General features: G+C 33.7%; 2 protein-coding genes across 2 annotated transcripts; one reads left to right on the top strand and one right to left on the bottom strand.

Moving 5' to 3' along the window:
- Positions 1 to 1,000: 1,000 nt before the first annotated feature.
- On the top strand, positions 1,001 to 4,450 carry Rlip (Ral interacting protein). Its single transcript, XM_018537221.1, has 9 exons — positions 1,001 to 1,127; positions 1,304 to 1,442; positions 1,867 to 2,108; positions 2,191 to 2,452; positions 2,535 to 2,715; positions 2,929 to 3,243; positions 3,320 to 3,689; positions 3,773 to 4,017; positions 4,081 to 4,450. Exons 1-9 carry the CDS (start codon positions 1,043 to 1,045, stop codon positions 4,180 to 4,182), a joined length of 1,941 nt encoding a protein of 646 aa, XP_018392723.1. The 5' UTR covers positions 1,001 to 1,042; the 3' UTR covers positions 4,183 to 4,450.
- A 3,644-nt stretch (positions 4,451 to 8,094) lies between these two features.
- Ranbp16 (Ran-binding protein 16) lies at positions 8,095 to 16,565 on the bottom strand. The gene is made up of 15 exons (XM_018537220.1): positions 16,509 to 16,565; positions 13,904 to 14,159; positions 13,629 to 13,795; positions 13,332 to 13,556; positions 12,379 to 13,249; positions 11,956 to 12,241; positions 11,707 to 11,851; positions 11,431 to 11,578; positions 11,195 to 11,354; positions 10,685 to 11,087; positions 10,400 to 10,538; positions 8,981 to 9,058; positions 8,619 to 8,806; positions 8,276 to 8,403; positions 8,095 to 8,191 (listed from the first exon to the last, which is right to left on the bottom strand). Exons 1-15 carry the CDS (start codon positions 16,521 to 16,523, stop codon positions 8,095 to 8,097), a joined length of 3,306 nt encoding a protein of 1,101 aa, XP_018392722.1. The 5' UTR covers positions 16,524 to 16,565.
- Positions 16,566 to 18,926: the final 2,361 nt, after the last annotated feature.

Here is an 18,926-nt window from a genome sequence, read left to right as displayed (position 1 = left end):
TACCAAAACCCAACAGATTTACATTTAAAAAACGTTTAGTAGAAACACTTCAAATACAGAATTAAACAGTATCCGAACCGAAGCGCGTCCGCCGCGACCAAATGGTTCTAATATAAGCAAAAAAATGAATATACTACCGGGATCATCGGAATATTTCGACTTCGACGACAGAATAATAGAATATAGTCTAATTCGACTATTTCACCTTGAACACAACAGCATCGATGTTAAACAAAAATAAATAACAATTAACAAATAAAATAAATAACTATACACTCGCGAACATGAATGTCTTGAATATGAACGCAACGCGTAATCGCGACCGATTCGAGAACGCGAGATATCGATTACGCATAATGCAGCATAAATGGCTACTGAATATTTTGGAGCAGCCAATCAAATTTCCCCCCCCCAAATATTGCGCGAGATTCAAACATACTAAGATCAGACTATAAATACCAATGAGATATACTATTAAAGACGCTCGATTCTGGGCAAATGGTGTGTATATATGTATGTATGTATGTGTGCGTGCGTGCGTGCATGCGTGCGTGTGTGTGTATTATTTTATATTATTCGATATAAAATTAAAAAGGTATTTTGACGTTCAAAGTTTGTATTCTAAAATGCATTTAATCGTTAAAAAAATTTGTCATAGTATACATACATTCATATCATACATACACATTGCAACTAACGAATGTTTAATTAATTATATTAATTTTCATATTTCTATATTCTTTGATAGGCTTGAAGCTATATAATTTCGTCCTTAGGAAATAAAAAAAATTTCACACTTTATTTTGTTGTAAGTAAGACATACAACTATAGTGCGAAATTTTATACAACACGCTGGAATTTCTGCAAACTAAATAGACTGTAATGTAATCCAACTTACTTTTTGAATGCTAAATTTTTAGCATTTAGAGGCAAACTCTGATTGGTCGAAGAGCAGACGCTACATTGAACCACTGCGCATCTTCTGTCTTCTACATTGCTCGCAAGTGTGTATGTACGTCAGGTACACATAAATTAAAGTAGAATGGACTTTGAAAGTCCAGACGTTGAGAAAGAATTTCCCGGATTGTATGCATCTGAATCGGCGAGGAAAAGTAATGAGAGCGATTGTACGTAATAATTATTGTCACGTTGTATTTACGTTTCGAACAATTAGATATCGTGCTTAAGAAATAGAGAGAGGTTATGTGATAGCTGTCAAAACATCTAGTTGTAGATTTGCTTTTCTCGCTGTCATTTTACTGCCGAAGAGATTTATCTTGCATTAATTATTTTTATATTGCAGTTAGTGACGAAGGCAGCCATGATAAGCATTCCAAGAAGGAACTTCTTGGTGGAAAGCGTAAGGACAAGAAGGACAGAAAGGACAGGGGTTATGCGACCCTAGAGGGTGAGAGTTCGCCGGACGAGGATCAGGAAACCAAGTAATATTTGCGTCGAAATCTACGTGATTTCTCTCTTTTATATTGCTGCTTGACATATACTTACTAATAATAACTAATGTAACTAATATAAACGCAATTAACAGATTCTCTTGACTAAAAATTAACAAAGGCATATGAATAAGGCTACACTATTAATACTTGATAATTATAATTGATGGCCATCCATTGACTATTTCTAGTTCTACATTTCTTATTAGTACTACACTAGTTTTTTCATGCATCATTGAATCTGATTTTGGATTTATGAAAAATGGAAAGCAGACTTATTTTAAATGTTTATGATTTGATACTACTACTTATACTAATTCTAATTTGCTCAGTGAACATTTATTTTATTATAAAAGTCTTTATTACATATATACAAAATAACAGTTGATTACAAATTGCTCTTAAAATTATACAGAAGCCCTTCAAAATCAAAAAAGACCAAAGCCTTTAAATTCCCAACTAAAAAGGAAAAGCGGGAAAAATCTCGAGAGAAGGAGGCGAAAGAAAAAGATACTGAGAAAGAGAAGGATAAAAAAAAGAAGGAAAAGGATGAGAAGGATGTAGATAAGGAAAAGCGGAAAGACAAGGATAAAGATAAATCCAAGCAAAAATTAAAGGATCGGAAAAAAGGAAAGCATGAGGGTTTGGATATTGGTGGTAAGATTGTAATTCTTACAAATATATTTTGATTTGTTCTATCAACTACACTTCTTAGAAATGTACATATTATATTCCTCAGAGGAACAACCAATTTTTGGTGTTAGTCTTCATCTGGCAGTTGAAAGAAGCTGTTGTCACGATGGAGTCAAATTACCCTTGGTGGTGAGAGATTGTATAGATTACGTTGAAGAGCATGGAATGAATGTGGAAGGCCTGTATAAAGCCCCTGGGGTGAAGTCAAAAATTCAGCACTTGAAAAAATTATATAACAATCGAGAGCTGGTGAATATATCTGAGTTCGAACCCACGGTAGCTACGAGCTTATTGATACTCTTTCTTAGGTTTGTATACCTGTGAATTCTATCCTCCTTCTCACCATGTGTTTTAAGATCAAACGAAAAAGTGCGCATTGTGGTGATGTAGAGAGCTGCCAGAGTCTGTGCTGGAGAATAGCGAAACGATATCGCGCTTCGAGCAAGCCGCATCGACCAAGGATGTCGCGCAGCGGGAAGCACAATTGGCCCAGTTGACACAGCAGTTACCGGAATGCAACAGGATTCTCCTGGCATGGGTCACGTTGCATCTGGACAATGTCACAGCACGAGTATGTTCAAAATATTACTATTTCGGTGCAAAAGGTTTGTCAGACAAGATTAGATCCTTTTTGTGGAGATAAAAATTTCTCAATTTTTTTATTATATATTCTAATTTTATGGAAAATAAAAGTTGATTGAAAGCAACGCAAATTTTCCAATCAATTTAATACATTATTCTCTTAAATAATATTCTAATTGATTTTTAATGAATTTTACTTTAGGAGAAAACAACAAAAATGAACGCACAAACGATCTCGATGACGTTAAGCCCAGTTTTGCAAATGAGTCACAGATTGCTATTGGCTTTACTGTTCCACTGTAAAGCTCTATTCCCAAATATACAATTGATAAAATATGTACCGCCTTTATCGTCCGGTAGTACGAATTTGCCAGATTCTGTAGAGGGTATAGCAGCAGAATTAACCAAGCAGGAATCGTTATTGTCCCAAATTCACATGCAAATGAATGCCGGTTTTGTAACGAAATCTCGTGAGGAACAATTATGGGAAGTACAACGCATGATAACGCAACTAAAGGTATAAAGCTGCAAAAACGTTTCAAAAATTTATATTGTATAAAGAGCATCGAGACATAATAAATTGTACTTTGCAGAGAAAATGTAAGACTGTTCAAAAATTGGAAGGTGCTACGCAAAAGAGTCTAGATGAAGAAATAAAGTCAACCGATAATATTCCAATAGAATCTACCTTGCAGAAGCCAAAAGCTGCAAACGGAGATTCCGGACAGACAATATCCGATAATGCTCAATCGTCAACCAATACATTGATAAAAAAAGACAGTAAATTGCATAGCACAGAAGAAGTAAAAGAGAAGTGTTCTTGTTCGGCAGGTAGCAGTGCAAGCGCCATGCAAAATGAACAAAATGTAAATATACAAGATAAAGACGCGGTTGATTCCGCGATCGAGACTGCAATCACACCGCAAGAACCTGAGAATGTAACACAGAATGACAGAACAAATGGTATACATGATTAATAATATTATAATTTTTAATACATTCTCTTAAGCTAAGTACATATTAGCATATCATTAATTTATATACAGAGTCTGAAGAAGATGTCATAGACAAACTGCGAGAAAGGCTGATCCATGAGGAATTGCTAAATATGCAAGCATTACTGAAATCTCGCATCAGTCAGGAGAGAAATGAGATCAAACGATTAATGGAGATGTTAACAGAGCGCAGCACAAAAGAAGAAAAGAAGAAACCCAAAGAGAGGATACATTCTCCTAATGAAGCCGAAATGACGGCCATGATACAGCTAGTCAAAGAAAATCAGCTACTCGAGGTACGTTTCTCCATACCAACTTTTTTGTTCTACTTCTATACATTTATATGATTCTCTCTGCAGAAGAAGATGACGACATTGATACGTAGTATTATCGAAGAGAAGGATGCTTGCGTGGAATTACGTGTGCAACTGGCGGTGCATCAACTAATGGCCAAAACTTGACCACAGACTTCCTAGCGACCACATCAGAAACACAACGTTTTTACGCTATAAAGATATGCTCTGACATTACGTTTTTGCACATAATGACCATATATAGTTTATAACATGTTACAATTATCACATGTATCATTAACTCGTTCGATTCTTCCGCGAAGTAATAAAATATACAAAATGCAGCCGAAATCTTTGTAATGTATTTTTATAATTTGAGTTCCTCATTGAACACCTAGCATATATATAAGGAAGGAGAGAAGAGTGACATCCTTTAAATATTCAAATAAGGTAAACATAAAAAAATATTTTCTTCACAATAAAAAAAAGTAATATCACAATAAGAATTCTATGTTTATAATATTTCATATTTCAACACGTCAGCAAAAACATTAACATAGTATTATCATTATTATTATTATTATTATTATATATTAATTACACACTGATAAAATTTCAGATAGTTCGGTAAATTAAATCAATACATCGAGTCTAGAACGCACTTTATACATCCTGTTCCTTCGCATAAAAAATAAATCACTCCAGAGAAAATAAAAAAAGAAACAAAAGAAAAAAAAAGTTATTCTCACATTGAGCAGGAGAGCAAGAAATTGAAATAAGACTGTTAAAACACAAGATTGCTTGAGATTAAGATTTAAAAAAATAGAGATAAAAAAAATCTTCACAGTAATAATGAAGCGCGATATTTACTATATATCACACTCTATCATACATATCTTCTATTTGTGAGTTATATTTTCTTTATAAACTTTAAATTTGCGCATTATGTATCAATATACTCTTATTAAAATTTAGCGCTGTAGATGGATCAGTAAAACAGAAAAGGTAACTTAGGATTAAGAGAACAATTTATCGTGTTCAATGTATATTTACAATATTATCTGATAAAGGTACAGCGCTGAATATCGACCCGTATAGGTTTGCGTATAATCTTGGTAAAATGCTGCTTTATATATTTTAGACGTAGGAAAATTTGCACTCGATATAGTTTCTGTCCTTATTTTTTGTCGTAGGTTCTTTTATGTGCATTTGTATAAAAATCTATTGAACATCCCTCGCGCGGCAGGACGCACGCGGAAAATGAGATTGTGCTGAGGACGTTGAGTCAGATTCTCGCATTCATCAGCGAAAGAGGATCACGCAGCCTCAATAGCCTTGAAGAGTAAGAATAAGCTCTTACGGGCTCTACAGTCGCAACGTAACGCAACGCTGGGTATTCTCTCAGTATATCGTATTTTATATATTGTTAAATAAGTCATTGTAATTCGGAAAAGCGATTCGAAACGTTTTATTGAGACAATTATTACCAGCTCGAGATCGTGAAATTCAACTATTGCAACGCAATATTGTACCGCGTCGTGGAAAAAAATATATCTTTACAGGTACATGTTATATTCAATGCGATACTTTTTTCTTTCTCTTTTTTTTTCTTTCGTTCGCAGAGAACGAAATCGAGCGACAGTTAATACAATAATGTACTCTTACGGCGTCACTATCACAGTGTAATATAACAACTCGCTAAGAATAATACGCGGTACCTACGAGCAGTGAGGGTAGTTTCACTACCATAATCACGAAACTGTATTAGTGTCAGTTTCGCATAACGATCTGCAATTGTAGAAAATATTATATGTGTAATTTTATCACATAATCATTATAAAGAGACAGCTAAATGAATTTTGGCGTTCTTGTATCGTTTGATTGTTTTAATTGTAGAGCACCGAATAAACTTTAGGTGGGATATGATCCTGCGGCATTTAAAAAGCCTCTACTGTACCTCTGTTCCAAAAATTACCGTTAAAAAAGCATTGGTAAATTATAGCATGAGTATACATATACTAAATTTAAACAGAATATTTTATTGCCTGTTCGCAGATGGGCACATAGATTTTTTTATGAAGCCTATAAAATAATTTACAAAATGTTATAAAAGATGTGTAATATATACGTATAAAAAAATAAAGGAATGTTGCCTCTCTTTCTTTCTCTCTCTTTCTCTTCTATGGCCAATAAATTTTGCAATGATATACAACAAAAGATGATTAAAAATATTTCAATATAAGATATCTTAGCGATATCCTATATCTTATCAATATCTTATCCTGTTCATTTTGCAATTGTTTGATTTCTTGATTATTCCAGTTTTATTTTGTTATAAAATATATTAAGTATTTTTCCATAGTTATTTATCCGTTGATGAAAATTTAAACATTTTGATAATTACGACTCAATAAATATTAATCAATATAGAATTGTGATATAGGATATAATTGAGACAATGCTGTTAGACAGACGATTGCTCAAAATGCGTGATTTGCTTTATATATAATCATTTTTATATAGTAAAATTAACGAATGTTACTTAACGTCTCATAATATCTATTTCGTTCATCTATCTTTCTGAAGTAATGTCATTAATAACATAATATAATAACTATATATTCTTAAGTGAATCTTTGTATGATAAATTTAATGATATCCTCATTTACATCGTTCACATTATTCACTGGATAATATAGCTTCATAGTAGCTCTTTTATTTGAATAAATTTTAAGTAATGAGTGTATCGCGATTTGCATCTCTCGTTTCTCTCTCTCTCTTTCTCTCTCTCTCTCTCTCTCTCTCTCTCTCTCTCTCTCTCTCTCTCTCTCTCTTTCTCTCTCTCCTATAAGAATCTGTAATGTTGCAAATAGCTTTTTTTAAGCTGCACATTTGTGTGTACAACATTTTTAAACGAATGAAAGTCCGCAATTCATTTAAAATAAGAATATATAATTGTAAATAAAAATAATATTATTGGCTTCCTATTCTGTAAAATGTATACATATAATATCGAAAATTATTGACAAAATAATAGTTAAAAAAGAAAAGTGTTTTAATAAAGCTTCTGCAAACAAATGTTTTAAATTAAAATAAAACACTATTGTTTGTAAGATTCTAAAAAACTTATTTGTAGGAGTCAGGGGTACCTATCATGGAACAAGTCGGAATGGATTCCGATCGAAATTATTCCGTTTTCCCTAAAAACCACAATAGAAATCTAGGGAATAATTGAACAATTCTGATCGGAATCCATTCCGACTTTATTCCATGATAGGTACCCAGTAATGCTTAAGACAATAATAATATGAAAAAAACTGGCTTAGGTATAAGGCTTATAACATTTTAAATATAAAAAGCAAGAAATTAATCTCTGCATAAAAAATCGTATTTATCTCTATTAAGATGACTTTTAGAAACAAATAATTACACAATAAAAAAACATATATTTTTCTAAAGTAAAAAAATTATTAAATTTTTAATTTTATGTATACCAAGAAGATTATAAAGTATACGATATTTTGATTGAAAAATATGGAGACGGTTTGTTTCGAAAAATTCAAATAATATATATTTTTTGTATACTCATAAAATATCATATAATAATAGCTAATTTTGATAATATGTGCACAAAAATTAAATTTGATCGTTTCACAGGAGACAAAAAAAATTCGAGTATAAAGGTAATAAAAAAAAGAAATATTTAGCTTTTTTATTCAATTACGTTGGAGATAAAATTATTAAAATTATTAATGTACAAAATCTTTCTAAAGGCCATATAAAGAAGAAAATTATAATTTTATTATTATAAAAGAAAATTGTAAATTTTATTTTCTTTTAATATTACTACATGTGCACAAAGATGAAAGTATGAATATAATTAAGCGCATAAAAAGACAATTACGAAGAATAGGAAGCCAAACTATAATATTTATGTAAAATAATAATATTTATTATCTTTATATTCATCTAAAGCCATAATTTTAATTTCACCATTAATTTAGAGTTTCACTCGCACACACATTCAAGCATTTGGCAGGCAAGAACCTAGAAGAATCTATTTCAGAGAGAGCAGTGTTACTACGAAGTCATCATATCATTGACTGAATTTGATATATTAGGTCCTTTTAGGGCATCATTTATGTCTCTTCTAAACATTGATAAATTTTGTGTAAACCTACGAGAAAACAAACATTATAACATTTATGAAATACTTAGGATATATAATAGAGAATACATATTGTAGTTACTGTATTTTTACCTATCTCTATTTTTTGTGAGTAAATTTCTTTCAATCCCATTCATTAAGTTTTCAAACCATTGGGCCATTGCTGCTTGTTTATCAACTGGTTGACTTCTAATAATATTTTCCCTTAATTGATTGAAATACTGTAAGAACAGAGAGATAAACAAGACATTATATGTGTATATATATATATATATATGCATATGTATATATGTATATAAAGGGTAGCTTCTCTTTTTATTACGTATATATAATAAAAAGAAAATTATATATATATATAAAAAGATTTAAAAAACATTAAAAAATAAAGTATTATAGGAATTATTACATTGTAATAAAACCATCATTGTAAACTTACGTCTTCATTTAATAATATGAGACCTAATAAAGGACGAGACATGCTCCATTGATTTCTACAATCTTCAAACATTATCACATTTAAAACAGTACTTAAAATTTGTTGAAGTATTTCAGGATGCTGTTTTAAAACTTGTAAAAATAATTCTCCTCCTCCAGGAACAACTGCATTTTTCCTTCCTGGATATCCTGAGAAAATATATACATATATCAGTACTATATAATTTTTATAATTTCTTGTATCAAGTATCAACCCTTAACCGAGCAGTCTCAAAAACCCAGAGCATCATTTTTTTTATACTTATTGTTTGTTTTCTCAGACAGTTATATATTTTATATTTAATAATTGTTAAATTAATGTACCTTTTTGATAAAGTTGTTTAAACAAATATGTCACAATATGATCAAGAGTTGCACAGCAACCAGTACAAACCATAGTATCTGAAATCAGAAAATTTTATTTTTACTTCAGCTTTTATTGTCAAAAAGAAATAAATATATATGTATATCTTTAAAATCATAGCACAATGATAAATTCGTGCAACCAAAATACCAGCATTGCAAGCTTATTAAAAAACTTACCTGCTTCCCTGTATAATTGAATACTTCGTAATTCAATAAACATAATATATAATATCAATAAAAATTATTATAGAAATCTAAGTAAAGAACATTTTAAAGATATTCTATATAAATAAATAAATATAAATATATTATTATATATAAAATCACAATTATTGTATTAATTTAAAAAATGTTGCTAATCGCAATTGCATAAAATCTAAAAAATTTGATTTTTATTTATATATATATATATATATATATAAATTTAATTGAGATATTCATACTGCGTATGATTATTAAAAATATTCAAACATATCAATATTAAATACATGCAACTCTGCAATTAGTACATTAGTTATTATATAAAACAGACATAATCTTTAACTTAATGTTAATGTATTTAGTAATATATCAGCTGTGCGGCTGTTTATCTATGTCAGACCCATTATTCAATTTCGTATCAATAGAAATAGAAAATTGCATAACATTCAGAAGATATTGTAGAGAATATAAGCTGTATGATTCTTGCGTATTGCACTTTATCATATTTAGGGTCCAAGTTCCACGCACTCCAATCCTCTTATAGCCAATGTTATTCATAAAGTGTTTCAGTGATTTTCTTCATTGTGCATAATAAAGTATTTGAAATATGCGTCTGTTTCTTGCATTTTGAACTGTCACAGTGACTAATTCTATAGGCAAATTTACATTCCAAGCAGTAATGCAAAAAAAGCAAATATATTATAAAACCAATATAGAATTCTAATGTATCAAAATATTATAACTTTAAATGATTATGCTCGCAACAATGAAACAAATGTTTATATGACTTAGGAAATACGTTCAAAGGATAATTCAAAGGAAAATTTATAATAACTTTGTAATCCTGTACACATTTATGCCTTATAACATATTTTGTTGAATAAATACTTTTTGAATTTACTCTTTCAATATAACTTTACAAATAAATTATTAATTTACGCATAATTCTGCTTACAATACATGTTAAATATCTTTAAGCATTTTTCCATTTTTTTGTGGAAAACTATAAAAAAATTTTTCTAGAAATATTAACCGAGAAAAAGATTCTTTTTAACTCATAGATGTTTGTCTAAATGTTTAAATTATTTCCATTTCAAGATATGGCATTGAGGATGTAGAGAGTAGTAGCAAGATAGAATCAGCCGCACAGACCTGTATAGAAGTCTTTTTGCGCACCTAGTGCTGTAAGGCCTTCGCTGATACTGGAAAGGATGTAGAGAAAAACCCTAGGTTCCAAAGTAGATAAAAAGACCATGTGATCTTGCGCCAGACATTCGAGTAACAAATAATATGTTGCCGACAATTTTGGATAATGCTGTGAAAAATAACATATAAAAGTAACAATATAAGATAAATATTTTTATCATTATGTAATAATTCATCAATACAGCTGATACAATTTAATTATTAAAAACTATTTAAATAATAAAATAAAATATTATGACTAATGTATATACTTACCAACAGATCACTTTGTGGAATACTAAGGAGCAATTTGACAAATGTATTAAGAGCGTTGTCCAACGCCTCGTCACCATATAGCCTAAACACTCCAAAGTTTACGTAACTTCCGCACAAGGCTGCCTTTAACATACTGAAGCATATACTTATTCCTTTGAGTTTTAAAGGATAAATCTGATCCTTGGGTACTTCAACATTTAATATGTGATTGCCGTAGCTACATATTATTTTGCTAGCCTCGCGGAACAGCAATATTCCATTTGGAGACGACGCGTCAAATTGTAATCGTTGACTCCTATTTTGTACTAACTCAGCAAATAATTTCAGGACGGGCGTTGTCACTTGAGGTTCGTGATGCCACAACTCCACAGCATGTAATAAAATCGGTGTATAATTCGGATATCTAAGTTCACAGAAAACATCGATAGTAAAGAAAAATGATTGCTTTTTGATATTCACAAATTATTAATAGTAAATATTTGTAAACTTTTATATCTTATATATACGTACATCCAATCAAAAAGCATCATATAGGATGTCTTGGTGTTGAATGCATAAGCTAAGCCTCTAAGATCTCGCGCTAAACCAATCAATGCTTTCTTTGCTTCCTCTGCTGCAAAAAGAGGTGTATCTGCAGCACCCATTAATTGACCAAGGCTTTCTAATGCACCTAAAATTATATATAAGAACGTAAGTGTCGCATATGTCTCTAAAAAAAAGAATTAAATGATGATAAGTTTTTTTACCTGTAAGAGGTAACATAAAGGTATGAAACCTTTCCTCATCTTCACCTAAATCTACCATCAATAATCTACCAAGAGATGTGTAAAACATTGATCTACAACGCATTTCTGTCACAGCAACATTGTTTCCCAAAAATGGAAAATGTTCTCGCTATATCAATAGAAAAAGATCTAATTATTTTTTTATTTAATTATTATACAATATAAGAAAGGTGTGTTAAAATTGTACTCATTACTTATACAAAATCTTAAGCAGTAATAGATATTAATATAGAGTACCGTATGATTGTTGAGCATAAATTGTACTTCTTCTAATTTAACGAGTTTACGAACACAACTATAACCCACTGATAAATCATTTAAAAGTTGTAGTGTCTTGGAAATAATTTGTTCGCTCCTACCCCAGTACTTCAAATTCGTTATTCTGTAAATTACATAATTATATACAATTCAACAGTAATTCAGAGCACAGCAATTTCATATATATATATATATATATATATAAAAGTGTCATGCAAATCCACTTACATCTTTCGAATAAAGATGCTGAGTACCATCGCCTCGTCGTTAAGACCCAACACATCAGACAACCTCCTGTACACTTTAGAATTCTTTTGAACTTGATCACCAACATAAATCTTTCGAAATTGCTCGAAAAAACTCAACATCGCTAATTCCAGTTTCTCACAGCCCCCTTGTGCGAGTCTTGAATCAGTTAGATTCATCAATTGAAGCACTCTGCAAACCAATTCTCCATCCATAGCGTCAAATTCTTCATTACTGTTAAATGCAACTCTTCCGCCAATAACACCACCTACGAAAGATAATGAGAAAAGAATTGTGTAATATTGTTAATTAATATAATATTGCAATTATAAAAAATTAATATAATAATATTATTCATGCCTTTACATAGTCTAACAGAAAAATGCATTTATATATTCCATTTACCTATGATATATACAAGCCATGTGAGTTGTCCCTCCTGAATTGCAATATCAATCTGTTGCGTTGGTGAAACCGTTTGCGTCATTAGCTCCTGGTATGTTCTTGCAGCTTGATCGAACAGTTGGACTAGTAAGGTGCACGTTTTTTGATACTCGCATCTACCGATGACTGATATTTGTTCTAACTGATGATGAACCACTCCTAGATCATCCAATGGATCCTCCAAACGTTCTCTGACCACTACTGCTACTGACTCGAGTCTCGACGTAATGTATGCATTTGTAACTTCTGGTGTGTATGTATTCAATAAATGTGGATCACCAGCTTTTACATATGGCATTGAAGATACCATTCTTTGCCACAGTGTCAAAAGATAATGCAAACTATTTGGCGCAAATTGCCACATTTGTAAGCTTTGCACCGTAAATTTTGCGATCAGTTGTATTGCTTCGGGATAATCCTCTACCAAAACCAACTCACCAAGTTGGAAATTGCTCTTCAGTCGAGATAATAATCTACAAAACTCGTGATAGTTTCCTGGATCACTAAGACCTTGAGGATTCTGTAGTATATGCTTAATACCATTGACTAAGTGTGTCAAAAATTTTGCCCTTTCAGTATTAGAGAATAAACTTCGTCTGACTGACGCTATTTGAACAAGACATGAGAGTGCCAAACACGATAACGTATTAGGTAGACTGTGATATAGATCAAAAAATAATTTCAACGAAGTAAAATCCAGAAACGCAGGTCTCCAGCTTGTTGGAATTTGTACTGTGTTAAGATCATCCGAACTTTCATCGGTTGACGTGCCAATAAAGTCAAATGTTAAACAATTTTGTGCAAGCTTTAACAATTGTCTTATCAAACCATGCTGCAGAAAAGAGATATACAAACAATCAATTAATTTATAGAGATCAAACAATCCTTAATTGTTTATAATTGCTATACTATACCTGCGCTTCGTCATTGAAATTTAAACTTTTACAATTCTCGCGAGCTGTGCTCAGTAAGGTACATGATAACCTAAATATTTCAAATAGTTGTGTGTCTCTAAAGCTACTCGCTATTCTTCTATGCTTTGTCAGAGATCTGTTCGCATCGGCTTCCGATATTTGATTCATTTCACATGTCAATTGAGAAAGCAACTGTACTCCTATCATACAATGCTCCACCGACCCCTTTAATCGTTATAATAAAATATTATAAGAGAAATGCAGCGTGTAAGAAACATTGAATAAAGTATGTCGAACCTGAAGAAACTTGGCTACATCGCTGACTACGTTCCTGAAGACAAATTCTTCTTTATCGGAATCGAACCAGCCAAGCTTTGATATCCTAGCGAATAGCGTAACCAAAGCTTGTATCACAAAATTTGGTAACTTTGGTTGTGTTGCTAAGTAGTTGAGTACGTAATTTCCTGCAAACACATTAAACAAATTAAAACATCCAGTTTTGCCTTTTTAAATCTCAAGAGACACATCTCTCTTTTGTCGCGCATAGCAAAATGAAATGGACCGTTACTTACGTATATCAAGCCTCTGTTGTAAGCTGAGTGTTGTCGTAAGTTGTCCCTGTGCCGAACGTGACACCAGCTTTGTCAAGGTGGTAGCGGCCAATAATTGAGCATATGCAGAGTCCCCGCGATCCAGAAGAAGCTGGCACTTCGTAAGGGTATCCGGTGCATTCTGGAAAGCAACCAAGGCCTTTTCCGCCTCCGCGCGATGCGCCGAATCCTGCGACTCGTACAATTGCTTGCATAGCAACTCCAGCTGCCGTACTTCCTGTATGTGATCCATTCTTAGTCACACTGTTTAAAGCTGTCTCTTAAGACTTCCATTTAGGTACAAGTCTAAAAAAGTTTCAGTAACAATATATCCACTTTTTACGGCGCTACATGAATCTTTATTGGCAACTTGTTACTGTCCAAGACATTTACAATTTTACATGTACAGTTGCATTATGCTGGCCAAATCACATTTGGTTTGAAGTTATAAACTTAGATGGAGTTAAAAGAGAAACATGAAGACAGTTTTGTTTCTTTTGTGTACAGGATGGCGCATAAAATATTGGGTCAATTAACTCGAAGTAATAGTGAATTCGTCACTTGCATTGACATTACACAATGCATACTGAAAGTTACTATACATAAAATTAGCAAAATGTAAACGCATGTAAATATTTTGAACAATTAAATATTCCATAACATTAATTAACAGAATATACATATACAATATTATGTCAAAGTTGATTATATTAAGCTATTATATTTGAATACTTAATATTAAATAATTTTAATATATGATCCAATGTACAAGTGACTGAATTTATCACATAAAAAATTATAAAATTGAAGATTATATCATCCTCGAAGTATTGATGACATTTTTTTGAAGCTGCATTATACATATCAGCACGTTGGTATTACATATTTAAAAAATTCCAAATACGTACATATTCTGTAATGTATAAATTCATTTGAGTGGAATTTCACATTAAAGAGTAAAAACTGAGTTTTAAAAAAGAGTGACTTGAGATTTTACTCTTCAGAGCGAGGTTCATTCTAAAAATTGTAGAGAATAATATATTAGTCAAATATAAAAGACAAACGTTATGTTTCATATGCACTACCGTGCAATAAACAATAAATTCTACCCAATTCGTTGCATAATGTTTTATTAAACACTTTACAAAAGCATTTTTTCGAGTTGCATAAAGCAAACGGGGAACATTCTTTATGGAATCGACTAATTAAAACAAAAATTGTTTGGAATAATCAGTATATATGGAAGTTTTTAAAAAATGTATCAGAAATACATAAAAGAACGATGAGATAATCAGTTCAAGGAGAATCACACGTGTTTAAATAGCGCAACTTATAAATAATATGATATTTACATGCTTTACATACCACACATACATACACGCATACAGGCATACGTATACATATGCGATAACGAAGTAGAAAAAAATACGAGATCGCTGTCTCACGTCCGTGTCGTCTATTATGCCGACAGAATTATCGCGTATGAGGTGTGTGTGTGTGTGTGTGTGTGTGTGTGTGTGTGTGTGTGTGTGTGTGTGTGTGTGTGTGCGTGTGCGTGTATATGTGTGTATCGTCGTCGTAGAATGAGGGATTACAATGGATTACAATTTACAGCAGTGCTCCAGAAACGTGCCAGCTGACGCGCGGGACTCTACACGGAATTTCGCGGGCCGCGACAGGTTATATGCGAGCGACAGATTGTAAATAAACGCGCATTGCGCTGAAGATCGAGAACTCGGTCGATTTAGCGGACGAAAGCGGCCAAAGTATCGTTCACGCTGGATGAACGCTTCCGCAAGCTCCGCGGCTTCCGTTACGCGGGTGTATCCCCCGGTACGGTAGCGGCGGCGTACGAACAACGTACGCGAAGATAAACAACGTAATTGACGGCGACGCGCTCCGAAATACAACGGAGTCACCGCACTTCTTTTCCCCCTCGTTTACATCGCGTCGTGCGAGCTTTCACGTGACGCTCGGTCGCAGGAGTAATCGTAACCGGAACGCGCCATCCATCAATCACACGAAACAGCGATCGCACTCGGCCGTCGGCGGCTTCACCGATTCTGACACCACACAGTACACTGTCGATCAGATGATTTTCCGATCGGCCGTTAAGTATCCGTTGGATCAGCCAGGGTTCGCGTTCACATGAAACTCTCTCTCAGTTTGACAAGCGAGAGACGGAGAGGGACACCAAACGGAGTGTGGCGCAGCGATGCGCGATCGGCACTCGGAGTCGTCGGCAGCGATCAGTAGCGATCGAAGCGGCTGCGATTCGATCTGATTGGATAGAAGTGCGCGTCGTACGGTAACGTTTTGTCACAGCGTGAGGAAAATGGCACTCCACCTTAGGGCGAGAATATTCTCCCCGCGAGAAATGCGGCGAATGCGCGCGGACGCGCCGCACTGTCGGACAAACCACGCACGCATGCACGCACGAGTGTGGGGTGGACGCGACACACGCGGAAATCCGGCGCGGATTCCGCCGGCGGGTCGCGGCCGCTTGACCGACGCCCGCTCCGTATCGCGATTAATAGCGTTGCGTCACGCGCGAGATCAGACGTGTTTATTCTCGTCGGCGACTCACCTGTTCATCCGCCATTTTTCGCCAGCCTCGTATTATCTACAATGAAGCCAGGATCACATGCCAGCCTCCGTCTGCGCCCGCCGCCGGCGCATGTTTACACCGACGTTCTACGTTCCACGCACCCTGCGCCTGCCCTGTGTGGGTGTAGAGACACTAATAAGAGTGCTTTCTAACAAGCGACACAGATGACACGGGGTATGGTCAACGCGATGACCATACAAATGAACATACACTTTCAAGCGTTTCTTCATTGGTCAATTTGTAAAGTCCTTTCTTCTGATTGGTCAATCAAACGCCTTCAAAGCATTTGTAGCGAGACTTCGACCGTATCCACGGTGTGATACAATGGCCTGGTTTACATCGTGAAAGAATTGATACGCGTATTAAATGTGTTTCATGCGTTTACGGTTGCAGTCGAGTTGCCACTACGAATGCTTTGAAGCGTTTATTGGTGTATTCTTTTAGATCATCCAATCAGAATTTCAGATCTAGAAGAATACACCAATAATAGCGAGCCAAGGCTGGAGTCACATTGGCCTGGTTTTGGTCGTGTTTGATACGCGTGCTAACTAGTTACTTTCTATTGAATTATCTTAATTTCAGCGATATATGTAAATGTATACACAATAAACGTATTTAAGTTAAACATTTTGATGCGTATTGTATCAATTTTATACATCATTCTTTAAATATATTACTGAAATTAAGATAATTTAATAGAAAGTAACCAGTTAGTACGCGTATCAAGTGCACGATGTAAACCAGACCATTCAGCGGAAATCTACAGCGGAACGGAACAGCGAGACCAATCACAATCGCAGAAAGTAAAGCAGCGGAATGATTGTAGAGTTCTGATTGGTTTCACTATTCCGTTCCGCTGTAATTTCCGCTCAATGTGACTCCAGCCTTAAGCCCATTCTACATTGGTCGTATCGTAGCATCGTAAAGCGGGGAGCACAGACTTTTGCATAACGCATATACCATATACATAAAGAATTTGATTGGTCCATTGATTCATGCATAAGAAAATGGGCCAATGAAATTCCTTATGCACATGCTTTATGCGTTATGCAAAAGTGTGTGTTGGGGCTCTAAGCGTCGTAAAGCCCATTCTACATTGGTCGTATCGTACGTAGCATCGTAAGCGCCGTGAGACTTCTAATTGACACATCGGATTGGCTGTTGCAACAAATTTGTGACCTGCGATGCCTACGATACGACCAATGTAGAATGGGCTTTAGGCATTGGATTTGGCAGCCGCTGCGCATCGGATTTACCGAACGGGCATTTTTTTATACGATCACGTAGATACGTAGCCGGCTGCGCAGCTAATTCTAATCGTCTGCGTATCTACTGCGTATCTATTACCAAAAGAACGAAAATCTGCACTGCAATCGACTGTACAGTTGCGCTAAAAGAACAAATCATTGCAAGAACTGCTGTATCCGATGCCTAAAAGAACGCACCCATACTGTAGTCTGTGCTGTAGTATTACCCTAGACTTTCGTATACGTTTCTTTTCAAGAATAGACCCCCTGTATGTGTTCCTAATGAACGCCATTATATTTCATACTAGAACATTGGCCAGATTCCCTATTATAGGGTCTCTACTTACTACCAACGCGAGTTCTGATTGGCTACTGCTCTTCCACTTTCCGTTTTTCCGTCAAGGTGTGAACCAAGAATTGACCAATTACAATTGAAAATAAGGAAAAATATCTGTTATACATCAGCATTTGCGTAAAGTTATCTGCGCCTGACTCCTAGTACTCTTTCTCTCCAAGTTTATATTTGATAAAAATTTCACAAATTGTTAAAAAAAATTGAAAATGAAACGATTTCGTGTGTGGAATATTATAGAAATTTTTTAAAAATGTACTAAATGAAAATTGTTTAATATTCACACACACAAATAAAAATTAAAATCTTTTTTCTAATTAGTGTAACTTTTTGTAATGCAATATATCAATGATAAAACGCATTGTATGAAATATAAGTGCAATAAATGTTTAATTTAAATCCATTTATGCACTATAAAAAAAAAATCATTTTCAAATTATTTAACTAAACTAGTTTTGTGACAGCCGACGCTTGAACTATCTCTTCTGTAGTTTGGAATATCGATTTTAAAATAATGAAATATATTTCTACTTTAAACATTTTATCGACTCTATATAATTAGTTATAATATTTACATACGATTTTATAAATATTTTTAAAGATGTCAAAGTACATGTAAGAATCATTTTTATTTACTTGTAAAAGTGATGAAAATCCCAAGATATGAATGACCCATCATATGTAGTACGGTGCTAAAAATCATTGTTAGAAGTTAATAAAATAATAAATCTAAGTACTTAACACACACACTAACACACACACACACACACACACACACACACACACACACACACACAC

This window comes from Cyphomyrmex costatus, unplaced genomic scaffold, assembly GCF_001594065.2.
Source record: "Cyphomyrmex costatus isolate MS0001 unplaced genomic scaffold, Ccosl1.0 scaffold166, whole genome shotgun sequence".
NCBI lineage: Eukaryota > Metazoa > Arthropoda > Insecta > Hymenoptera > Formicidae > Cyphomyrmex > Cyphomyrmex costatus.
This window is presented reverse-complemented; position numbering and strand designations above follow the sequence as displayed.

What these genes read in the sequence shown, in the direction of transcription:
- Rlip (XM_018537221.1), top strand. Translation starts at nt 1,043, where the DNA reads ATGGACTTTGAAAGTCCAGACGTTGAGAAAGAATTTCCCGGATTGTAT. An exon ending in GCATGATAACGCAACTAAAG is followed by an intron (nt 3,244 to 3,319) that starts GTATAAAGCTGC and finishes TGTACTTTGCAG; the next exon opens with AGAAAATGTAAGACTGTTCA. An exon ending in ACAGAATGACAGAACAAATG is followed by an intron (nt 3,690 to 3,772) that starts GTATACATGATT and finishes ATTTATATACAG; the next exon opens with AGTCTGAAGAAGATGTCATA.
- Ranbp16 (XM_018537220.1), bottom strand. An exon ending in ATGTAGCCAAGTTTCTTCAG is followed by an intron (nt 13,557 to 13,628) that starts GTTCGACATACT and finishes TAACGATTAAAG; the next exon opens with GGGTCGGTGGAGCATTGTAT. An exon ending in AGCATCTTTATTCGAAAGAT is followed by an intron (nt 11,852 to 11,955) that starts GTAAGTGGATTT and finishes TGTAATTTACAG; the next exon opens with AATAACGAATTTGAAGTACT.